The sequence below is a fragment of the Vulpes lagopus genome, chromosome 8 (assembly GCF_018345385.1).
Source record: "Vulpes lagopus strain Blue_001 chromosome 8, ASM1834538v1, whole genome shotgun sequence".
In the NCBI taxonomy this organism is placed as follows: domain Eukaryota; kingdom Metazoa; phylum Chordata; class Mammalia; order Carnivora; family Canidae; genus Vulpes; species Vulpes lagopus.
In genome coordinates, this window is record NC_054831.1 from 12,736,341 (window position 1) to 12,755,899 (window position 19,559).

Below are 19,559 nucleotides of genomic sequence, written 5' to 3' on the forward strand. Positions count from 1 at the left end.
TGCTGATTAAATTGCCAGCAAGAAATTGCACTTAAGGATTCAGCAGCTGGAGAGTATAAACACAGGGGATAAACACGCCTGCCTGCATCAATCAAAGACAGTTGCAGTATACCCCCAGAAAGGTGAGCAATTATTTATGAAATTATGTCTTCTTCAGTGCTTCTATGTTGCAATCCAAGAAGAAGCTGAATGAGGAAAACAGACAATGTCATGGTCCCAATTAACCAAGGAGTCACACACATTTTCAAAATCAACGGATTTTACTTATACGCTTTTAACCTCATCATCTTGAAAAGAAATTTCGTTAGCTTTAAAAAATAGTAATAATTAAGTAGGTCAGTATGTTCTTGAAGAACTGTATTTTTTAATTGTAATTGGAAAGATAAGTGTCTGATTCTGTCAACTGCACATTAACACAAATCTAAAGAGAAAAGGGGTGATGCTAAGCACCATTTTGCAGAGGGCTCTTTTGGACTGTTTATTTTACTAGGTCAGTTTCTAGATTAGTGATGCCGGTGCCCTCACTGCCTTTGAACATTGGCTGGGGTTTTTGATCCATGGATCAAAACTATTTGTTTTCCCTTGGGGTAGCTACAGGCCATCAAACTACTATGTAGCTATGGACAAGGAGCAAGCAGCTGAGGACAAAAGCCCTACATCCCTAGGTAGGTAGAATTAGCTAGTTGGTAGCTCAGTATTGAAAATCAAATGGACCAAAGAAATATGCACATACTTTCTTAAGTTATATTTAGAGGCATTGAGGTGAGTACTTGCACCTTCTTGCTCAGGTCATTTAGGTGATTATGAGGCCCACTGGGCAGATCACATGCCTTCAGGGATAGCTCAGAAGCCTGAGGTACAGAACAGCCACAGAGACTAGGATCTTCCAAAATGAAGTTTGGAGGGTACTGAAAAAGTTTTCCACATCCTTCCCAAATTGATGACCCCTGCTAAGTAATCCATGCCATTTAGGTACATATTCAGCTTTCTCTTACTAAGCAGCTATCACTGGGAGTGATAACACTATAAGTCATTAGAGGTCTGATGACAACTGGTATATTTTAATGGCCACAGGAAGAGAAAAGAAATTGGGGAGATTGGTCAAACGTAGATGAAGTATCATTAAAGCCAGAAACTCTAGGGCCAAATAAAGTGGATTCAAGTTTCAGATTTACTTTGTATGTGATTCTGGGCAAGTTGTGCCTCAAGTCTCAGATTTACTCTGTATGTGACTCTGGGCAAGTTGTGCCTCAGTGTCTCCCATCTTTGAAATAGTAATGTTACTATCACCTGCCTCAGAGCATTGCAGCGAGGATGGAATACATATATGTAAAATGCTTAGAACTGTGTCTGGCATACAGTAAACATATAAAAGTATATGCTACCATTATTATGGAAGCATTCTCAAAGAAAAGGTTGGATGCTGCACACTTTCCTCAGGTCCTCACCACTAGCTTCTTTGAGGCATCCCACTCCGGGCAAAGTTCTTGAAATCCGGTCTTAAAATCATTCCTGAGACAAATCTGTTGGAGGCAGAGGCATGTTCCTAGAAATTCATCACCTTATTCCTCCTTTAGGACTGTCATCTCTCACACCCAGAATCCTTCGCTCAGTCATGACAGCCAGACCTCCTCATTGCTCTCATAACGCCTGCTCTCCCTGTCCTCCCAGTGTCCCCCAAGGAAGACTTCCACTCTGTCATATTACTCTCCTACATCAATTAAACCATGTGACTGGGTGCCCTCTCTGGGAAGCACACGCTTGTTCCGGGTCATGTCTCCATCTGGGGGCCCCACTCTGGTCTAGTTAGCCCTGCCACTTAGATGGCCTGGAATGACCTAGGAAGATTTCTGGGGTAGGGACTGTGGAGGCCTGAGTCTCTGGTTCTATTGCCTGCCTGAATGACAGCATCAGCTCCTGCGTGAAGTAGCTCTTTTTGGTGGTTCTCAAACTGAAGTGCTGAGGAAGCCTGATGAAGAGAATGGCAAACGCCCATCATGATTAAGATGGAGGTTCTAAGAACCAGAATGGACATTCTTCACAAATTACCTGCCAAAGATACTGCCGTTAAACTCCCAAGGTCTCTGGGAGAATCCAGACACAGCAAAATGGATTTCACTATTTGTCCATCTGGATGGCCCTAATTGTCTTCTTTGCAAGATGCCAAAAAACCAGTAGCTTACTCAAGGAAAGGAAAACAACATTCACTCATTTCAAGCTCTCCCCTACCTCTTCTTTCTCTTACATAAATTATATTTGTGGCTTTGTTAGATAAAATCAATGTGTTATAGGTTTCTCTTGCATACAAGTATAGGGTATTGCCAATATTTAGCCATATAACCCTGAGTCATTGTTGGATAGCAGCATAAATATTACTGGAGATTTCATTAAAAAGTCAACATCCCAAGCCCAACCTCCAGAATTTCCCATTTAACAGGTCTATGATAAGGCCTAGGAATCTCTTTTCAACAATACTCAAGTGAATATGATACAAGAGGTTCTTGGACCAAAAGTCTAAGCTTTCTATGTCTTTGCCTGCATACTTTGAACCATCCAAGGACCTTCTCTGAAGCCGGAGCACATCATCAAGGCATTGGCTCAAGTGCATCATTTTAACCCAGATCCTGGTTCAATCTCCCCTCTAAGCAGCTGGAAGGAGCCTTGCTAAGGCAAAAACTAGTCTGAGTCCATGGTGTGCGACTGAGTGGAGGGAGGGGTACAACCAACCAACAAACAACAGGACAGGGACCTGACAAGGGTTATGTCTTTATTTAAGATGTTTAACAAAACCTACAGGCTTTGGTCTTTCCAGACCTTCTGGAATCCTCTGATATATTCTTCAGGTATTCTGAGTTTAGCTTAAGTCTCAAATGCCTCTGAAGAATCCTAGGATTCTACAAGTTCCAGTTCCAGTTCCCAACTCTGGTAAGGTGGCTCTAAGTCACCATGCATGCTGAAGTCCCAAGCTGAGGGTTCACCCATCCTCACACCAAGTGAGAGACCCAGACTCGTGGATTCTCCTCTTTGCAACCCACCTTTGGCTTCTCAATACTTGCTTGGGCCCTAGTCACTCTTTTCAGCCTCTGCTTTGACAGGAATGAAAAGGAGGGGCTATAAAGTCCTGAATTACTTTGCTTGCTAAATTTTACAGAAAAAAAAAATATTTTATTTTATTTTTTCTTTTCTTTTTATTTTTTTAATGATTTTATTTATTTATTCATGAGAGACACACACACACACACACAGAGAGAGAGAGAGAGAGAGAGAGAGAGAGAAGCAGAGACATAGGCAGGGAGGGAGAAGGAGGCTCCATGCAGGGAGCTCGACGCAGCACTCGATCCTGGGTCTCCAGGATCAGGCCCCGGGCTGAAGGCGGCGCTAAACCCCTGAACTACCCGGGCTGCCTGAAAAAAAAATATTTTAAATAGATCAAACAAAATGTGTAGGTTATCTTAAAATAAACTAACATTCATTTCAGGTTTCCTAGGACAACTTGGTTTTTGGGAAGTTTTTTGAGATATTCTTACTATCTCAGATATGTATCCAAGCACTTCACTCAAGACTTACTAAGGGGTTAAAGGGGGCTACTTTAAAGGTAAAGGTAAAGGTCACTGAGTCCTGCACTTACATTGGATGAGAGGCTCCGTGGACAAGGTTGTATATCTGTTTCTTGGTCCACTACTGATTAATAGTGTGATAAGACAAAAGAGGGAAAGGGTTGAAGGAGAATAGGAGAGGCAGGGGAGGGAAAGAGAACCTATCTGCATCAATAAAACTACCTGAAAGAAAGGTAGGAGGCAGGAAAACCACAAAAAAACACACGCAAGAATTCAAATAAATTTAAATGATATAGCAGTAAAGGGCTAGTCAGAGCTACAAACTCAAACAGCCCCTGAAGACATCCCAGTATCACAATAATTAAGCTATCAACACTGTGTCACTGTTATTATAAATGGCCAGGAACAATGACAGGCACCACTGTGTGAGGTGTATCCTGTTCCAATCACCTTGCCAGACACATTTTTTTTAAAGATTTACTTGGGCGAGTGAGTAAGCAAGTATGAGAGAGAGATCATGAGCGGGAGGGGGAGAGGAAGAGGGAAAGAGAATCTTAAGCAGACCCCATGCTGAGTGCAGAACCCAACACGGGGCTCAATCTCACGACCCTGAGATCATGATTTGAGCTGAATTCTTAACTGACTGTGCCACAACAGTGTCCCAAATACTTTACGTACATTAGCACATAGTAGGCATACAATGAATGACCTTGAATCATAGAGATGGCTAAATTATGTTAGTATACCCTTCTATTTTCCTAAAAGTAGAGATAATACATAAATACAGAAATACATTTTAAAAGATTTCTTTCTAAAATCATTCTTTTTTTTAATGGAAAATTCTTTTTAAAATTAAATTAGTAAGAGTAAGTTGGATCAGTTGCTTCAATAGCAATTCTCCATATTTTAGCATCACTGTACCTCAAATGACTTACAATAGAAGAAAGTTGTGTGTGTCTGTGTGTCTGTGTATTCGCGTGTCTGTGTGTGGTTGGGGGCATGGAGATAGGTTTTTTTTGGTTGGATTTGGCTTTGGATATTTCCTTTGTGTTGTAGTTTCTGTGTGTGTGTGTGTGTGTGTGTGTGTGTGTATGTTTTAAGAACATGAATGGAAAGGCAAAGTTTACATCTGATTCCTAAGTTTATTTCACCAAACCCATAGGACCCATTTACATTTGTAATTGTAAAAATACAACATGGTATCTAAAAGTCTTCAATGGGAATATTTTTAAGAGGCTGAAACATGGGATCCCTGGGTGGCGCAGCGGTTTGGCGCCTGCCTTTGGCCCAGGGCGCGATCCTGGAGACCCGGGATCGAATCCCGCATCGGGCTCCCGGTGCATGGAGCCTGCTTCTCCCTCTCCCTCTGCCTGTGTCTCTGCCTCTCTCTCTCTCTCTCTGTGACTATCATAAAAAAAAAAAAAAAAAAGAGGCTGAAACATGAGATGTAACAGTAGAAAACTGTGTATCTCCATTAATGTGGAATATTGTTGTGTATAATGAAGCTCTTTGGTAATGCCAACTGACCATTTTGGGTTTTTTTAATAACAAAACCAGATGAGTGGGCCTACATCTTTGCTTTTCTTTGCTCCTTCTTTAGGCCTACTGTCTCTGTGTCCTGTGGGCTCTACGTGGACCTTCGCAGGTGCTTCATGTATTGGCACCCAGCCCACCCTGTGTGTGCATTTCCTTTGTATCTTTCTTGGTGCCTTAGTCTCTAAATTAGCCACTTTACTATTTCAAGTTTCTATTTTTTCCTTAAATTTTCTATTGACATTTCTCCACTTATACTTTTTTTATCTCATTCTCTCCCTTGGGTATATTATAGAATTTAATTATATTATTCATTGTCTCTTATGCTTCTTTATAGAAACATATATTCATGCATTTATATTAAATATAGGCAAAACCTTTCTTTTAAAAATATTTCTTATTTGAGGAGAAAAGTATTTTAAGTAATATTATGGTGAATACTCCAAATTCACCATAAAAACATTTGTACTTCACCTACTTCTCACATAGACAAAAATTTACAGCAATAAAATACAAGTGGATCACTTCTTACATGCCGTGTAGACTCTCTCTGCACCAAATTAAGAAATATTTATATAACCAATTCCAAGTAAAGTTTATTATCATTGGATTATGAAGTGTCTTCACCTATAGCTAAGCAACATGACAATGCCCCATCAACCAGGGAAAACAACACTTTCTAGAATACTTAATGTGAAGGCCGTGATTAGAAAATCACGCAGTGAAATGAAATTGTTTCATAGTCTACTACTATCTTCTTACTGTATTTCGTTCCTATCAATCAATCTCTGTCAACTGTTGTAAGCTTTTAAGATATGAAATTAAGTGTATCTTTTTAGATTATTAAAATAAGAGTTTAAGGCACATATTCTATTTGACATGGATTTTTAAATTAAAACAGAAATATTACATTTGCTTTGAGTTGAATATTAGGAAATTATCAAAATTGGCACTTCCAGTAAAGCCAGAGGGAATGGAGAATAGAAACACCAGCCTTAATTTTATTCCTGAAATGTAAAAAAGAAAAAAAAAAAAAAAAACCTTGAGATTTAGGAATGAATAATACTTCATATCACTTATTCTGTCCCTGTATCAGCAGTATCTATAGATTCTATCTGGCAATAATAAAGGGGAGTACTACAACAGTGATTATACATTAACTCCCAATTACCAGCAATTCTGGGTCTGTGTTTTGAATTACAGAAAGACTCAGAGACCCATTATGATAATTTTTTTTAAATCTTATTTATTTGACAGAGAGCGAGAAAGACAGCAGGAGCCAGGGGGCGAGTGGGACAGAGAGAGAGAGGGAGAAGCAGCCTCCCTCCTTAGCTTCTCTCCCAGGGAGGATTCAGGACTCGATCCCAGGACCCTGAGATCATGATCTGAGCCTAATACAGACACTTAACTGACTGAGCCACCCAGGCACCCTGCTACTACGATTTCTTTTTTTAGGGTTTTCTTCTGGAGTCAAAAGTAAATAACATTAAATTATTCTTTGCACTATCTGCATTTTCTTCCTTTCCCTTTATGTAAAGTAAAATATTGAAGTTAATGTAACTCAAGATATGTCCTTTCTCTGAAGAGTTGACACATGGTTAATAGCACACAGGAAGGAATTCAATCCTCAGATCCCTAAAAGCTATAAAGAGCCTGGATCACTTTTCCATGTATAAGCTTTGTTTTAGAAGCACACAAAGCTCATTTTGGACTCGAATGGAGAAGTCTGTGACATATAGCACATAGACGAATTCTAACAGATGGATTTTTCTTGAAATAACTTCATTAGTTAATCATTTCTTTTACATATACTTTTTCTAGCTAATTGGTATAGCTGCCAGCTGGAGCTGTTAAGGATCCTCCAAAGAAACTGGTAGGTAGGGAGAAAATCCAATAATTTCACCAATTCTGGGATGAAATGTCCATTATTTTCACACTAAACCATTACATATTTTGAAACTGAAATCTTTTTCTTTCACCTTTTTGTCCTCCAACTTATTCCAAAAATCTTAACTGATTTGTGCTTAAACCAAATCAATCATCTAGAGGAAACTTTAAACTTTGACAAATTATTTAGGTCAGGGTTTAGCAAACTTGCCAGTATGGACACTGTGGACCAGATCATCTTTTTTGTAAGCTTTTAAGCAGTACCACTTGATGTCAGTAGCGCCCCTAGCTGTGACCACTAAAAATGTCTCCAGACATTGCAAGAAGTTCCTAGGGGCCAAACTGCCCTTGCTGAGAATGGAAAGTTTAGAAATAGATTGTTCCTCATTTTTAATTCAGTGTAAACAGTAATTTCATATATTCATGTATGTATGTATATAACTTAAGACATGTCTAATAGATTAAAAATTTTTGCCTTTCAGTAAGGTAAATGAAATGTTTTTTGGGGGGGATTATTTAAGCAATAATACTTTCATAAGTCTCTCTGGGTAAACAAAAAAAAAAAAGGACAGGATATGTGGCTTCTAACAGGAATGGATATTGATTATCTAAGTACCATCACCATTGGGGCATGTGGGTGGTTCAGCTGGTTGAGCGTGGACTCTTGGTTTCGGCTCAGGTTGTGATCTCAGAGTCCTGAGATCGAGCCACCCATGGGTTCCCTGCTCTTGGGGGAGTCTGCTTGAAAGTTTCTCTCCCCCTCCCCCTCCCCCCTCAAATAAATAAGTAAATTGTTTTTTTTTTAATGTCATCACCATCTTCATCATCAGATGTATTGATTTTTTTTTTCCTTTAAGGAAGGAACTCAGGTTGATTGTGTGAGGGGATAAACAAAATCTGTGTTGGGATAATCTGAGATGAAAATGATTAATTATCAGTTTAGGTGACTAAGGCATTTTTAAGCAAGGGAAAGCAGTGTAATTTCATAAAATGGACACTGAGAAAACTGGGGTCTGTTTTGACTTTATTGTATGTTTATGGAGTGATCTGGGGTTGACAAGAGGATTCAGTTATTCAGATAGAGACATTTCCTGGTCTTCGAAGTTCAGTGGTAAATATAATGTGCACCACCTATTTAATACTCTTGATCTTTCGGCAATTTATGTATCAGTGGAAATAGGAAGAGTACCATAGGAATAAGATACTAATTACTCTAGGTGCTGAAACAATGAGCCTTTTCTAGTTTAGGGTGAATGTAAGAACAAAACCCCACAAAGTATGCAGGGGAAATAGTTCACCATGTTAAAAAAAAATCTAAATTCTATCCTAATTTGCTATCTTTCCAGAAAAAACTTTGTGATACAGATTTGTTTAAGTGTTTTTTTTTTAATATGAGATAAAGATGAACGTTAAGATCTATCAATCTGTTGAAGTATATACTTTGTCTCAAAAAAATCAAGTTATGTCCCTCAGAGTGCCTCAGCGATGGGTCAACTTTGTTAGATTTTCTAGAGCCCCTGTAACCACTTAGGTCTTACACTCTACTGTTGGACAAGTGCCTTCTTCCTTTTAATGGCTTCTGCCACACTGTGCCAGTTGTCACTGGGAGTGCTTCCAGAATACACACTCTTTGCTCAGGCATGACAAAGTGCAACAACCCAACTTTGAAACTGCAACCCCAAGAACCCAAGAATGCACACTCTGCTCAGGCATGGTCAAGTGCAACAACCCAACTTTGAAACTGCAACCCCAAGAACCCAAGAATGCACACTCTGCTCAGGCATGGTCAAGTGCAACAACCCAACTTTGAAACTGCAGCCCCAAGAACCCAAGAATGCGCACTCTTCGCTCAGGTATGGTGAGGTGCAACAACCCATTTTGAAACTGCAACCCCAAGAACCCAAGAATGCACACTCTTTGCTCAGGCATGGCGAGGTACAACAACCCAACTTTGAAACTGCAACCCCAAGAACCCAAGAATGCACACTCTTCACTCGGGCATGGTGAGGTGCAACAACCCATTTTGAAACTGCAACCCCAAGAACCCAAGAATGCACACTCTTTGCTCAGGCATGGCGAGGTACAACAACCCAACTTTGAAATTGCAACCGCAAGAACCCAAGAATGCACACTCTTTGCTCGGGCATGGCCAAGTGCAACAACCCAACTTTGAAACTGCAACCCCAAGAACTCAAGAATGCACACTCTTCACTTGGGCATGGCGAGGTGCAACCCATTTTGAAACTGCAACCCCAAGAACCCAAGAATGCACACTCTTTGCTCTGGCATGGTGAGGTACAACAACCCAACTTTGAAATTGCAACCGCAAGAACCCAAGAATGCACACTCTTTGCTCGGGCATGGCCAAGTGCAACAACCCAACTTTGAAACTGCAACCCCAAGAACTCAAGAATGCACACTCTTCACTTGGGCATGGCGAGGTGCAACCCATTTTGAAACTGCAACCCCAAGAACCCAAGAATGCACACTCTTTGCTCAGGCATGGCGAGGTACAACAACCCAACTTTGAAATTGCAACCGCAAGAACCCAAGAATGCACACTCTTTGCTCGGGCATGGCCAAGTGCAACAACCCAACTTTGAAACTGCAACCCCAAGAACTCAAGAATGCACACTCTTCACTCGGGCATGGCGAGGTGCAACCCATTTTGAAACTGCAACCCCAAGAACCCAAGAATGCACACTCTTTGCTCTGGCATGATGAGGTGCAACAACCCAACTTTGAAACTGCAACCCCAAGAACCCAAGAATGCACGCTCTTTGCTCTGGCATGGCCAAGTGCAACAACCCAACTTTGAAACTGCAACCCCAAGAACTCAAGAATGCACACTCTTCACCCGGGCATGGCGAGGTGCAACCCATTTTGAAACTGCAACCCCAAGAACCCAAGAATGCACACTCTTTGCTCGGGCATGGCGAGGTACAACAACCCAACTTTGAAATTGCAACTGCAAGAATCCAAGAATGCACACTCTTCACTCAGGTATGGTGAGGTGCAACAGCCCATTTTGAAACTGCAACCCCAAGAACCCAAGAATGCACACTCTTCGCTCGGGCATGGCGAGGTGCAACCCATTTTGAAACTGCAACCCCAAGAACCCAAGAATGCACACTCTTCACTCAGGTATGGTGAGGTGCAACAGCCCATTTTGAAACTGCAACCCCAAGAACCCAAGAATGCACACTCTTCGCTCGGGCATGGCGAGGTGCAACAACCCAACTTTGAAATTGCAACCGCAAGAACCCAAGAATGCACACTCTTTGCTCTGGCATGTGGAGGTGCGACAACCCAACTTTGAAACCGCAGCCCCAAGAACCCAAGGCCCTGCCCCGTGCGCTTCCCCTGCGCACCGGGGGCAGGTGCGGGCGCTTCGCTTCGGTTCCCCAGCGGGAAGCCTGGCTCCCCGGGACCCCGACCACTTACTCTCCGCGGGGTCTTTGGCCCGGCGGCCGCTGGACGACTTCCTCAGCAGGCTGCGGCCAGAGGTAAAGAGGCTGGTTAGCTCTTCCAAGGGACTCGTGGGGGTCCTGGAGCGGGAGGCGCCCGCGGCCGGGGCCGGGCCGTAGGTGTTGACCGCGGCGTTGACCATCCGCGCCCCGTCCTGCGACACGGGCCTGCCGGCCGAGGGAGGCCCCGACGGAGAGCCCCTGGACAGGCTGCCCGAGTGCACGGCGTCGTAGGGCGGGGGCCGCTTGAGGCTGAGCGGGGTCAGCGACCGCCCCATGCTCACGGGCGACGGCGAGGCCGAGTGGCTCTTGGGGTAGCCGTGGGGGGACTGCGTGCGGTACAGGGCGGACGGCGGGGGCGGGGAGGAGGACAGCGCGGAGGCGGCGGCCGCGGCGGGCCCGGGGGGGCCGGGGGCGCCCAGGGCCGCGGGCTGCTCTTTGTCCAGCTTGGGGTGGCCCGAGGCGTGCGGGGGCAGCGAGGACGGAGACGCGCCCGCCTGCTGCTTCAGGTAGGCCACGTTCTCCAGCACGGGCAGCTTGGTGACCTCCAGCGGGGTGAGCGGAGACTCGTCGGAGTTGGGGGAGCACTGCACGGGCGCGGGCGGGAACACCAGCAGCGGCGGCCGGTGGGACAGCAGGTTGGGGAAGGGCGGGGGGATGTCGCAGAGCAGCCCCTTGGGAGCGCATGGCACTGAGGCCTTGGCGACGTCCGAGTCAGGCACGGTGGGAGTAGCGCACTGCGAGGAGCAGCTGTGATGGTCAAGGTCACATTTGGGATCCGGGCCCAGGTCGTCAAAGATGGGGTACTTCATCTCCTCGTAGACGGCCTCGCTCTGGTCGTCGTCCTCCTTCCTGAAGTCTCGGAGGATGTTGCCCACCATCTCGATGTACACGGGCTCCTCCTCGTCGGGGTCCCCCGCCGGGCTGCACACCTGGGACAGGGAGGGGTCCCGCGGCAGCGACGTCCTCCGCGGCCCGTGCTTCTTGATGTACGTTTCGTCGAAGGAGGTGCTCAGCTGAGTGTTCGGGTTCCTTTTGGGTTTGGGAGGCGGGATCTTCTTTGAATATTCATCGCTGTGGGGTCTCGGTTTGGTGGACACTGCCAAAGAGAAAGGAGAAACACAGGAAGGTAAAAGATAGATGAGGACCGTCGGGGAGGCCTTCAAAGGAGGAGGCCCTGCGCTTGGGGTGTGAAATGCCAGGAACTCCTGGTGGGGGGGGGGGTGGTGATGGGCCCGGGCCAGAGGTCAAACAAAAGTCGAGCAACTTTTCCGTAGGGAGGGAAACCTGTTGCCAGAACAACAGTCAAATGCATCTTCAGGCCAAGACTAGTAATCCCGACACTGATAAACCATCCCTCTGCTCTCAAATGTCTACATGGAAGCCTGGAGATGAAACATGCTCGGTAAAAACAGACATAAATTTCCTAAAGATTAGCCTCTAAGAATTAAGCGAGAAACCCAGGAGGAAAAAAAAAAAAAAGAAACAATCAAGTTTCTGTTAGCACAAAAGTACCATGGGATTTGAACCCTTTTCAATGATGTGGCTATCGCACACACGATCGCATCTTGCTTTCATTTAGGATAAAAATGTCCCAGGCTGCTGGACTTAATCTCTGCCTTGGTTCAGATAAATAACTTCTCTACGGATGGGTCTGATCCTTCGGGGGAAATGGATGTGGAAAACCTTATGAGGCTAGACAAGTTAATCTCTAAATCTCCAGGTATTGTTGGCTATGGTGTATTTGTCTGTTTTTGTTCGTGAGATCTCTTGTGACGTCCCAAATGCTGTCTCGGAATGAACTTATTAGGTACGTTGCACAGACACATCAGAGCCCCTTCGAGTATCTTGCAAGGGAAGGATCCACAGAATGTTGTGTGAGCCTCAAGAATAATGTTTAGAAACTCACAACAGATATATATGTACTAGTGCAGTCAGCAACCTGCCGGAAGCACACTTAAGTGATGAAACATAAACTCTGACACCATACAGTAGGGTGGAACAGGCTGGCAACATGTCTGTGACTACAATCAATTATTTAGCATGCAGGGAAGGTACTGGCATCTTGTGATTATCTCATTATCTCATTGTGTTGATATATGATTACAATGATTATCATTATTATGCTGTGCAGCAGAATGCAAGTTACTTGTGGTAAATGGTAGCATATAATGTAAGGTGACAGTATAGCGTGTTGGTGTAAAGCTATTGAGAAAATAATAGGCTTCTTTCTCTATAATTTGCACCCTTAAGGGAGGCGGGGTCTCAAGGCACAAATCAGGAAACACCTGAAATCCTCTTTTTCAAATAGCATACTATGACCCGGGGGCTTTTCTAAAACTTACAAAAAGAGAAGCAAGTGCTTCAAGATTAGTCGACTGCTCTACTCATTAATCGTGACTTCAGAGAAAAGAAACCCATCAAATATTCCAGAGAAGTGGCTATATCTCCCACTTTTCTAGGTCATTCCTGCTTCCAAATAGTCTGTCTTATTGTGCCCATAATGATGTTTGTACTCACTACAGTCAAGTATCCTTGTGAAGGGAAGTTTCTTAATGTATCTAGACTTTCCCTTACACTTGTAACAGGAGAAACTAGATGTTGCTCTCCAGGGACTTATAGCAGTGGGGTCTTTTAGTGCCCAAAGTGAAACGCCTAGAGACATGATGGGGTGAAAAATACCCAAGTAGTTCTTTAGGAGGGACCCAAAGGGACCAATAGCTCCTCTCGGTATCTCCCGCTGGTCTTAAATTTTACTGGTTTTAAAATCAACTGGGTATGTTAAAAGTCATGAATTATGCAACCTCATTCGGTTATACACAAAAATCTGAGCCTGATGTATAAAGTAAAATTATACACTACTGAATACAGTTAAGTTAGTACTGGGGGGACACTGAGTCAGGACCTAGAAGAACAAAAGCCTATCCAGACTATTCTAAAAGCTTGTTTCCCGCCATCTCCCGTCTCAGGATCTCATTCTAGGCTAAGTAATTCACACTCTGGGAACGTACTTGCCACTGATTATTAGGCTCCAGAGATTGAATGGTGTGGGGTTAGAGGAATCTTTAGAAGAGAGAAGTCTGAATAGTGAGGTGCTCTGTGAATGGAAGGTTAGGAATCAATGTGTCCATGAAATGATAATCTCATTATATTGGAAGAGTCATATTTAGAATAAGATTATCATTTTTATCCCTTCTAAATCATAATTCACTTTTGTTCTCTTCGACCCTTCACTTAAAGACTGATATCCCCGCAGACTTGAGTAGTTGTATGGAGAGAAATAGAAGGACAAGTAGAATTCAAGCATCGGAGCCCGAGCCTAGGTAGCAGCACTGCATTGAGGGAAGACCATGACCCAGAATTCCCAGGCAGTGAGGGGTCAAGATAGAGCTGGCTGTGACAAGATACTCAGGGAAGCAGTAGCCTCGTGAACAACCTTGGAACCAATGTCCTTCTTCCCACATAGATTAGAAGGTGGCCTTTGGAATGGGCAAGACCAATGCTTGGGTTGCACTCAAAATGTGAGCAAACAACACTCATCCTGTTGGCCAAAAGGAGTGGATAACATTAAATAAAGACACTTCATATCTATGGAACGATTGATGAAAGAAACGTTCTCTTCTAGAACACAACATAGAATTAAGTAGAGCAACTGTTCATAAGGAAGGAATACAGACAGTCCATTAGTACTGTGAGGACAACTTCAAGGCCTAACCAAGCACAGATATTGTCTGGCAAGGGAAAGAAAATATAATTTGTGACTCTCGGGGTGACTCTTAGATAATCAAAAAATCACTACTGCTAAGGACTGAACTCCATTCCTCCACAGCGATGTGCTGAAGCACTAACCCCCCAGTGTGATGGTATCTGGAGATGGTGCCTTTGGAAGATAACTGAGTTTGGATGAGATCATGAGGGTTGGGTCCTCATAGTGTGTGTCATTAGGACTACCATGTGAGGATATAGTGAGAAGGCAGCCATTTACAAGCTGGGAAGAGAGTTCTCCCCAGAAACCAACTGTGCCAGCACCTTGATCTTGGACTTCTGGCCTCCAGAACTGAGAACAAATAAATACCTGTTGTTTAAGCCATCCGGTCTATGGTATTTTGTTATGGAATCCCAAACTGACTTAGACAACAATGTATTTATTGAACCCTGCATAAAGGCGCTGTACAGCTGAGTGATAAGCACCCACTTTCATGCTATCATCTGGCATTGAAATATTTGAAATAGCTTTGTTATTTTAATAATTAACCCAGCTCTTAGTCTTTTAAATTTAAGTTCCACCTGCCCCTGCCCTATATCTATCTCTTTATCCCCTAGAACCATATCACAAAGAACAATTACACTTAAATATAAAAATGCTTCTCCCAGGTACCCACCCAGGGATACATTTCCACCTGACAGCCCATAATTCTGATTGTTCTTCTTGGTCTGACTCTTAATCTCTGATTTGTGCTTTTAATTCTAAATGCTTTTTGTTTGTTTGTTGTTGTTGTTGTTGTTTGCTTTGGCATGCTGACTCCCTGTCCTACTTTGTTCTACTGCCCACCAGTGGAAGCAGTTTCTTAGCCAGGCTTGCCCAAGGAATACTTCATTATCTGGGCAAGCTTATCCCTTCACCCTCTGTCTGTGTGATGAAAAGAGCCTAATGCAGGCAGATTCATATAATGCAAGAACATTGTGTTTCCTGGTCCTCTTTCTTTGTATTGATCCAAATTTGAAATGAGAACATTAAAGATTATTCAGATAATAAAGTGTTAAGTAAATTACAGATGATCGGGATAAATAAACAGATTCTTTCCTTCCATATCGGGAGACCAAGATACTTTCCAGACAATATCTGCTTCCCATTCCATATCTCCATTGCAATTGAGTAAATAATTCATGGAACAATAAAAATTTGTTTCAGCTGTCACGTATGCTTTTTTTTTTTTTAAAGCTTACCTATATAAGGCAAAGCCTGAAATTTTAAACGACATTGTCACATAATTTATTCTACTTTAACCTCACTCCAGGGAATTAAAAATTAAAGAAAAAATCATGTTTAAACAGTCATTTCTTTAGAGAATACTTGAAAAGAGTCTTGATCTATATACATAGATGCTGAAATACTGCTAATAAAAGACAATGAAAATTGCTTGCAAGTTTCAACATTAATCCAAATTCAACTGTAATAAAAAAGGTGATTTTTATTGCTCTTGAATGAATATTAAGTTATTTCTAATAAGCCCAAAGATAGAAGCAATAATTCCTGTTCAGCTCCAGAACACAAATTTTAATGCTTAAAATAGTATAATGACAGTAGCATTGAATAAGCAGAAAGTGACATTTTTGAAATGAAATATCTGAGCACAAAGGTTATGCATGGCTTTCAGTCATGCCCAGATGATCTGTCTTTCACAGTTAATTTTGGAAATTCACCATGTCCTTTGTCAACCTATCTTTCTGAAATAATTTTTTCCTTATTAAAAAACAGTATAGTGTAAAACCATGCTTTAGTATGTGTGGATGTTCTCAACCCAAGAAGTGGAAAGACGTGACACAACACAGGTTATTATTTCCCTGTCTTTCTGGCCACAGAATCTCAGAATTTGAAAGGCTCTTAGGAATTATCCAGCCCAAGGATGCCTGGGTGGCTCAGTCAGTTAAGCATCCAACTCTTGATTTTGGCTCAGGTTATGATCTCAGGGTTGTGAAATGTAGCTCTGCAATGGGCTCTGTGCCTAGTATGGAGCTTGTTTAGGATTATTATGATTCTTCTCTCTCACTCCCTCTCCCTCTGCTCTCACCCCTCCAACACACATATGCTCCCACACACACACTCTAAAATAAATAAATAAATCTTTAAAAGAAAGAAAGAAATTATCCAGCCCAAACACTATACATTACTGATGAAGAAACATAAATTCAAGTAGTTAAAAAAATTATATCTCTTTTCAATTCAATCTTTTATGCCTTTTAAGACAAAGGAAAACAATAAGCAGGGAAGTTCTTCAATATATTACTTTGTATATGACACAGAGTACCATTTTAAAAGGTCTCCTCGGAAATAAAAATAAAAAAATATAAAACTAAAAGGTCTTCTCATCCTGTGCTATAATGTTGGCACCATAACTCTGCAGCTCTAGTTATAGAGATATATTCAACTGGGAAACAGGAGTCCAGTGAAGAGAAGTAGTGTCCACACTATGTGATCCTAAAACTGGCTGATTCTGGAAGGTGAGAGACACATTTCCCACTTTCAGCAGAACTGTGCTCACAATAACTCTCTTTCACAACTCACAATTCCAAGGGTTTGAGGGATATTTTTATTTTCACAGTCACAAGCTTTGCAATTCCATCCACAAAATTACTCCTTATTTTATTTTTTTTTAAATTAAGGTGTTTGTAAAGAGATAGGGTTGCAAATGCCCTTGCTCTGTTTACAGTGGGACCAACAAAGTATGATAATGTGCAAAGAGGATCAGATTTGGAGTTGTAGGAGCTGTGCTATTGTTCTGGAAAACAGAGAACTCAGATCAAAGTTTGGATGGAAACAACAATGTAGACATGGAACTGGCTCAACAGCATAGTTTTAAAGTTGAATGGGACTGAGCGTCTTGGCTTAAGCTAGGAGACATGATTCTCATCACTTCTTTGCTTCGGTTAAGCTGCACAACTTTGAGCAAATACTTTGAAGTACATTATTGTCTATACTCACTTTTGTCAAAGATAATGAAGGACTTTGATCAGAACCCCTGCTTTTTTGTTACTCATCTCAATCATTCATTATAAAATATAGTTGGAATTTGTAAGCAATATTTTGAAAGAAATGGATTAAAACAGATTATAAAATATGAGTACATTTCCTATGATGAGAGTAGAGGTTATTTCTTGGAGCAATATTTCCCTGTAAGTATTTCCTAAGGCTTGCATATCTCTATAGGTTATGACGAGGGATGTTTGAACAGTCCTAAAGCAGACAATCTCTAATTAATAGTCTTTAGGAAGGGCTCCATCAATCCTTTCCCTTCTAGTATGTGCATACTTTTCTATCCCTCGAAAGGTAGAGTATTCCTTCTCTCCTTGAATATGGCAGCTTTTACCTTGTCCCAAAGGAAGTCAGGCACCATGAAAGAAGTCTAACTACTCTGAGGTGACCATCCAGTGAGGAAGCTCAAGCCAGCCCAGGGAAAAGGAACCAAGAAAATCAATCAATAATGAATGAAATCCTGGCCATACAACTTCATTCCAGGTGTTCCAGTGACCCTTTTAGCTATCTGAACCATGTCAGGTAAGACAGTAGACACTGTGGATCGGTGACAAGTCATCTCCATTCTACCCTTCTGATTTCCTGACCCACAGAATTATGAGCAAATGGGATTTGGGAATAGATTGTTGTGCATGTATACACACCTGAAACTGGCACCAGAAGTATCTAAACCTGCCTTAACAAAAAATCTAAAGCTCGGGCACCAGCCTTGGGGTGGTGGCAGAGGCCTGAAGGACAGTGAGGAGACTGTGGAGAGACTGAAAATTTGGAGAGCAGATTCTTATGGGGAGGCCGTCAAAAAGGAGAGCTGTGTTATATAGATTGGTGGAAAGTTGGCAAGACTGTTGCCTATGGTAACGTAGAAAACATAAAATGCACCTAATGAAATTTGTGGACCTGACAAAGGAGAGTTCTAGAAGGATATAGAAGTGTCAGCTGGCTTGTTTGGCCTTGTGCAGTAGATGGCTGCCTGAGAAAGAGATTAATGAAGGAAGTGTTCCATTCTTAAGCAAAAGTGAAAGGAAATCGTTCTACACAGGACATGAATCCTTCCCTGATCAGTAAAAGGTTTCCGGGTGAAAAATGGCCCTGAGGGCAAAGGTCAATCTAGAGCTCTGCCAGTAGATGGTGGCCAGTATATGTCAGGTTTTGTAGCACAGATAAATTGCACTTTTAGCTTGAAGACCTTTGCATATGAGGAAATGCACTCAAAGAGACTCCTGGAATCTGGGCATGATTTAAATGATGAAATCACAGATTTCAAGCTGGTGTTGTAATGCAAGAAAACATTTGGGCAAGAGGGTGAGAGTATTTGCCTACTGGTAATATTGTAGCTGAAAGGCAAATTGTGGTAGACAGTCTCAAAAGATGGCTACCTTCAATTCCCTCCCACCTTGTGTGCTTTCTACCTATTAACAGTTAGGGTCCATCTACCTCTCCTCAAATCAGGGCTGGCTTTGTGACTTATCTTGACTTAGAATGTGGCAGAAGTGATCATCTGAATCTTGAACTTAAGTGAACTGACAACTTTCACTTCCTCTATCTTAAAAGCCAATTTCCATAGAAGAATTCTTAGACCAACATGCTGGGAAGAAATTCAACCTAGTGGTGTGAAGAGGCCACATGGAGGAGAAGTAAGCCAAGACATGTGATTGAACCCTTCATGGACCTTCCAACCCATCCCAACTGGCAACTGAATGCAGCCCAATGAGAGACCCCAATCAATGTCATATAGGGTAGAAGAATCACTCTTATAAGCCAAGTCACCTCAGAGAATAGTAATAAGAAGTAATACATTGTTTCTGTTTTAAGCCATGGCATTTTGGGTTGATTTATTGCACAGCAATAGAGAACTGAAAGAAATACCAAAATTAATTTCCTGTTTGTGTAGATGTCTCATAGAAAATGCTCTTGTTATTTCCATAGAACTAGGGTACAGTGTGCACCCTGAGGAAACAGAAAGCATCTTTCCAGAAGAGAAAAATTAAGGAAGATTGCATTCTGAGTACTATAAAATCACCACAGGATGATTCAAAGAAGCGATATTAGAGAGATTACACACTTTCTGGTGAAGAAGACTAGATTGAAATCAGAGTGAAGGCATTAGTATATTAAAGAAGAACAGCCAGAGGGGATCTTGCCAGCTACAGGAAATCTAAAGCCAGGAGAATCATGGAGCAAAATGTGGTGGCACCCCCAACAGTGCTGTGAGTATCCAGTCCTCCATTACATCTTTGTTGTGTGTATAGACCCAGTGTGCTCGTAGAGTCTGAATCCCCTCTATACGATTCTCATGAATCCATCTTTTCTTAACGTCAGATTCCTCAAGAAACTTTTAAATAATTTTATGTTACAAAATAT

At 42.2% G+C, this 19,559-nt stretch overlaps 1 protein-coding gene across 2 annotated transcripts in view; it reads right to left on the reverse strand.

Annotated features, from left to right (window-relative positions):
- The window catches only part of NYAP2 (neuronal tyrosine-phosphorylated phosphoinositide-3-kinase adaptor 2), a 255,854-nt gene that overhangs the window by 90,682 nt on the left and 145,613 nt on the right, over positions 1-19,559 (reverse strand). For both annotated transcript variants that reach the window (XM_041767334.1, XM_041767335.1), the window contains exon 4: positions 10,422-11,543. In XM_041767334.1, coding sequence (XP_041623268.1) covers positions 10,422-11,543 — 1,122 coding nt within the window. The remainder of the gene's footprint in view (positions 1-10,421; positions 11,544-19,559) is intronic.